Genomic DNA, 6000 nt, shown 5'->3' with positions numbered 1-6000 from the left:
TGTCTCAAAAAAACAAAACAAACGAACAAACAAAAAAGGCATGCACCAATCCATCCAGCAGACTTTCTTTTTAAGACAGGGTCTCCTGTAGGACAGTTGGTCTCACTGAAAACTTGCTGTGTTTTAAAATGCTAATTACTCTAATTTACACTAAGTGTTCAGAAACAGTATGTTCTAGGTCATTTTTTCTCTCTTGCCTTGCAGCAGGAAGTGCTCAGATATTGAAAACAAACACACACACCGTCACACGTGCGAATAAAATGAGGAAACAGTTTGACGGGAACTTGGAAATCACATGACTGGTGACTAAGTTTAATTTTTCCTCCTTACTGTCTAGTCCGATGATCTTCCTCGAGTGAAGTGTTGGCAATATTAAACCATGCTGCCATTGATCCTCTTTTCTACGCTGCTTTCTCCCATAGTTACTGAATCTGAGCAACAGTGGATCTGCAACTCCTCCGACGTAACTCTTTCCTACAGTTACTGTGGTAAGGGACGCCGCAGCAACACCCTGGCTGCCAACTACTTTCAGAGAAAGTTTACACCAGACCCGAAGCTGGAGGGCAGCGCAGAATGCCCCTGCGGTTCGCTGTGGGGGGCTGCTGAGGTCTGGGGTGGGGGTGGGGATGCGGCGGTGGGGGTGGAGCCATGCCGATCACTTCCGGACGTGGAGCTAACCCCCCTCCGCCCTTACAGATCTCAGCTGTTCGTTTTTGCCTCCGTGTGCCCCTGTTGCTCCTGTGGTCAGCCCCCTCGACTCCCGAGTCGCATTTCAAGCTCTCAGTTCCAGCAGAACTGGTTCCTTCTGAGCCGGTGGCTGCTTCTTGATCGGGTTTTCCGCTCCAGCGGGTGGTCCTAGAGGGCTCCTGGGAGCATCCTCTGTTCTTGGGGTGTCAGTCTGCTCTCTCTCACCAATTGCATGACCTTGAGCAAAGTACTTAGACATTCTCGGCCTCTTTTTTTTTTTTTAGTTGCAAAATGAAAGTGAATTTAGAGTTCACTTCATGAGGCTTGCTAGAGTAAAGAATTTTACCGCAGAGACAATTAGAAAAAGTAATGTTGATTTTGGATTTAGGTAGCAATTATTATTCTATGATTTGTTTTGAGACAGGATCTCACTGTGTAGCCATGGTTGGCCTGGAACCAGGCTGGCCGAGAAATCACAGAGATCTGCCTGCCTGTACTTACTGGGATTAAATGCATGCATCACCACACCCTGCATATTTTATTATTTTTTAGACAGGGTATCAGTATATAGCCCTGGGGTGGCCTGGAACTTGCTATATAGACCAGACTGGCCTGGAACTTGAAGAGATTCCCCCTTCCTCTGCCTCTTGAGTTATTTGCTTATTTTTTACCTGGAACTCACTATATACACTGTGCTGGTCTCACACTCAAGCTCCCTGTAGCCTCAACCTCTCCAGAGGTGGAACTGCAAATACTTTTCAGTTGAGCTAAACTCCGCTGCTAATGGTTCCCAACCAATGCTATTGTCGCTGCTCAGCTGCACTCTAGCCGATGCCTGGAGGGCTTGAGAGTTGTTCCAGTTTGTTTTCTCTTTCCTTGATCACTCGTTTGGTTGTCCTTTTTTTTTTTTTTTTAAGCTGAGGATCGAACCCAGGGCCTTATGCTTGCCCTCTACCACTGAACTAAATCCCCAACGCTGGTTGTCCATTTTTTGCCCTGTCTCAAAATATCTGGATGGTTGCAGTGATGCCTTCCAAAATGCCAGTTCCTTGAAAAGCAGGATCTGCCTCCTACTTGTCCCGAAGTGGAGCGGGGACTCTACAGATGCACTCTGAGAACCTCTGCAGTGCTGAGGGCTTCCGTGGTAAAGAAGCCTGCCTAGTGACAGCATTTCCAGCTTGATTATTTTGGGGGACTGACTTGTGAAGCCCTGTGACCAGGGCTGGTGTCTAGTCTCTTCTGGGGCATTAGGAAGGTCCCCAGTCTGCCAATCTCTGTTTTCCCCTACTTTGACAATATACTTGTGTGTGTGTGTGTGTGTGTGTGTGTGTGTGTGTGTGTGTGTGTGTATGTGTGTCCGTCCGTCCGTCCTGGGTATATATGTATTCCATGTGCATGCTGGTGCGCCCAGAAGATGGAAGAAGACATCAGATTTCCTGGAACTAGAGTTACAGGCTACTTTGAGCTGACTGATGTGGGTGTTGGGAATTGAACTTGGGTCCTCTGCCACTGCTCTTAACCACTGAGGCACCTGTGCAGTCCCTAATCTCCCTCTTTTGGTAATACACCTATTAGTAATGTATAATAAATATTATTCAACTTTACTCTTTTAGTTACAATTTAGCTCCCCTTTTCTTTGGTTGCTAGGTGGTTTTTTTGATATAGAGTCTCTCTATGTAGCACTATCTATTCTGGAACTTGGTATGTAGACTAGGCTGGTCTCAAACTCAGAGACCTGCCTGATTCTGCCTCCTAGGATTAAAGGCATGGGCTACCACACCTGGCACACACCAGGCTTCCTTTGCTTTTGATGAGACTTTCTGAGGTCCAACCTACCCTTTGCTCTGTAACACCAACAGATCCAGTGGGCTTTCCCTGGAGCACTCTGATACAGGGCTGGGAGAGAGCAACGAGGGTCTCTACCCTATGACCCTGCAGGCTGCCATACCAGAACATTACCACTCCTCTGTCTGGGAGAGTCCACTAAGACAAAACACCTCCCTCTGGAAAGCATTAATTCCTCTAGAATCGGTAGGCAAGTATTAGTGACAGGGACATCTGATTCAGTCTTGACTGTGAGGACAATTTCCAAGAAAGAGGAGAGACATTTTTATCTGGGCAGGCTTAATTGTTTTGGCTTGCCTGAACAAATCACTATAGAGCCAGGTGTGGTGGAACATGCCTTTACTCCCAGCACACTGAGGCAGAGGTAGAGGCAGGCAGATCTCTTGGAGTTTGAGTCCAGCCTGGTGTACATAATGAGCTCCAGGGCAGCCAGGGCTACACAGAGAAACCCTGTCTGGAAAAACCAAAAACAAACCCAACAACACAAAACAAAAAACAACCAACCAACTAATAAAACAAACAAACACCCAAGTCATTATAGTTTGGGGGACTTAAACAAGAAACATGTATTTTGGACTGATCTGGAATTCAATATGAAGATTTGGCACATTTGGATTCTCCTTGGCTTGCTGAAGCGGTGCTATGGTTTTTGAATGTGTAAGTTCTGCCAAACTCATGTCAAATCTATTTGTCCCTGTAATAGCAGTAAGAAGTGGAACGTAGCCTGGTGGCTGTGGTGCATGCCTTTAATCCCAGCACTCGGGAGGCAGAGCCAGGTAGATCTCTGTGAGTTCGAGGCCAGCTTGGTTTACAGAGTGAGATCCAGGACAGGCACCAAAGCTACATCCCCAACCCAATAAGTGGAACCTTACATTTTTTGTTTTTTTGAAGCAGGGTTTTATGGTAACCCAAGATGACCTAGAACTCACTCTGTAGTGCAGGATAGCTCAGACGAGCCTTAAAATTCATGGAGATTCTCCCAGCTCAGACTGTGGAGTGCTAAGATTAAAGTATATGAAATCACATCTGGCTTATACAGTAACCTTTTAAGTTAATTGGATTGGGCATGGTATCTCATGCTTCTAATTCTAGCATTCATGAGGTCAAGGCAGGAAGATTGTTGCAATTTTGAGGCCAGCCTGGTGTGGTGATATATTGTGTACCCTAATAAATTTGCTTGGGGATTGGAGGACAGGGCTAGCCACTAGATTAGACATAGAGGTCAGAGGTCAGGCAATGGTGGCACACACCCTTAATCATATCACTTGGGAGGCAGAGATCCGTCTGGATCTCTGTGAGTTTAAGGCCACACTGGGAACAGAGCCAGGCATGGTGGCACACACCTTTAATCCAAGCACTTGAGATCTCACCTCTTTGCTTGGGAAGGACACACGCCTTTAATCCCAGGAAGTAATATGGCAGGACACAGGTATATAAGGTGAGGGAACAGGAACTCAGACTCTTGAGACTGAGGATTTTGTAGAGGTAAGAACGTGGTTGGCTGTCTCTCTGATCTTTTAGCTTTCACCCCAATACCTGGCTCCAGTTTTTTTTTTTTTTTTTTTTTTTTTTTTTTTTTTTTAATAAGACCTTTTAAGATTCATATTACAGCCTGGTCTACATAGTGAGTCCTAGGCTAGCCTGGGCTAGAGAGTAAGATCCTGTCTCACAGAACAAAAATGAATACATAGAATAGTTTGTCCTAAACAGTCTGACACACTTGAATTAATTTATTTACTTTCCATAGATTTATTTGTTTAGTGGTGCTGAGCCTGAACTGTGCGTGGCTAGGCGTGCATTTTAATTTTGAACCTACATCCTTCACCCAACCTGAATTTATTTTGGACAACATCCACCAATGCTAGCAACATCTTCTCCCCCAGGTAGCTAGATTGTGCTGTCACACCCAGTCCATTGTGTGCCACGAGGAAGAAGAGCCGCGCAGTTATGGGATCCAAGATCTTAGTAAATCACTACATAAGCAGGTCGCTGACGGATGGGGCTGCAGGACAAGGACTCGGGAGTGTTGTTTCTCCTGGCAGCCCTGAGCAGGGGCAGAAGTGGGGTTCATAAGCATAAAATCCACAAACATTTGTTGCCAAGTTACAATTTCCACCAATCGGAAGTCAAAGTAGGGACTCTCCTTGTGTGTTCCATCATTGTCAACCGACACAAAATGGGAGCTTTCCGGTCCAACCAATCAGATTCATGTGTTCTTTCTGTTATTAGGAACAGCCATAATGTTTTAGAGAACTAAGGGGCATAGAAGACTAGTTCTACGGTTTAAGGAGGACGTTGGTCAACCAATGGAAAGTTCCCAGCTCCCCTAGGGCTTGGGAACCTGAACTTTGTTTCACCTACAGGTAAAATGGAGTCCGAAGTCAAAATGGCAGTACTCAGGCCAAGGTGCCTGTGCCTGCTCCCTTCAGCGTCACCCACACTCATCAGAATTCCAGGACTAGTGAGATGGATCCCCGGAGAACTGGAGTTGCTAGGAGACTATCAAGTCTTTCCCTTACCATGGAAACGCTAAGAGCTGGGAGTTGTAGTGTCTGCCAGCTCAGACGCTGTGTAGCTAGACTGCACCAGATTATCAGATCTCCAAGATGCGCAGCCTGGAAGTCAGTCCTTTGGGGAGCTGGATTGGAAGAGCTAGGGTACTGAGCATGCAGGTGAAACCAGGGGAGCTGGAAGCTGCTTCCTAATTGTAATGGTGGTACTGGGGTCAGGCTCTCTGAAGAGAGGATGTCCGAATCTTTGTAGGAACACTGGGGAATACAGTTTGTGTGTTTGCAGATACTGGAGACTTCTTCATTCATTTCTGGCTTTTTACACATGGAGTTTGTACTTGAGGGGACACCCAGGTCCTCTTATTCAACTACAAGTGTCTGTCTTCTAGAGAGAGGGATCTCTTCTAATGATCTTCAGTTGTTCTCATTATATAATTTTAACACAAAAAGCATCTTTTGGGGGCTGATATTCAGAATGCTATGTTTATTGGAAGTGTGCTAACATTTTCCTTATTCCTTTTAGATAACATGAAAGTCCCTATTTTGATTACTGTTGAACCCTGTATAACATTGAAGGGAACCAGTGGATTTATATATATCAAGTTCATTCCAAGTAAGTACAAATAGAAACTTTATTTTTGTAATCAGCTGAAGGGCTTTAGAAATCCAACCAGAATAATTCTGTTCCAAATATATTTGTGTTTGTTATCTACTGCTATATTATAAGTTACCACATTCTTAGTTTAGTGGCTTAACACAGCACATATCTGTAGGTGGAATTTTCTTGTCCCAGCAGCCATTTCCAAATCACCACACAGAAGCTTATGTTAATTGTAAATGCTTAGCCCATAGCTCAGGCTTGTTATTTATTAGCTAACTCTTTCACTTAAATTAACCCATATTTCTTTTTTTAAAAGTATATTTTATTTTAATGTGCATTTGTGTTTTTTGCCATGGG

The 6000-nt window shown here is 44.8% G+C and overlaps 1 protein-coding gene across 1 annotated transcript in view; it reads left to right on the top strand.

The window, feature by feature from the left end:
• Positions 1–337: 337 nt before the first annotated feature.
• The window catches only part of Ly96 (lymphocyte antigen 96), a 28328-nt gene continuing 22665 nt past the window's right edge, over positions 338–6000 (top strand). The window contains exons 1-2 of the mRNA XM_036180134.1: positions 338–488; positions 5566–5655. Coding sequence (XP_036036027.1) covers positions 380–488; positions 5566–5655 — 199 coding nt within the window. The 5' untranslated portion in view covers positions 338–379. The remainder of the gene's footprint in view (positions 489–5565; positions 5656–6000) is intronic.

The sequence above is a fragment of the Onychomys torridus genome, chromosome 2, assembly GCF_903995425.1.
Source record: "Onychomys torridus chromosome 2, mOncTor1.1, whole genome shotgun sequence".
Taxonomy (NCBI): Eukaryota; Metazoa; Chordata; class Mammalia; order Rodentia; family Cricetidae; genus Onychomys; species Onychomys torridus.
This window is presented reverse-complemented; position numbering and strand designations above follow the sequence as displayed.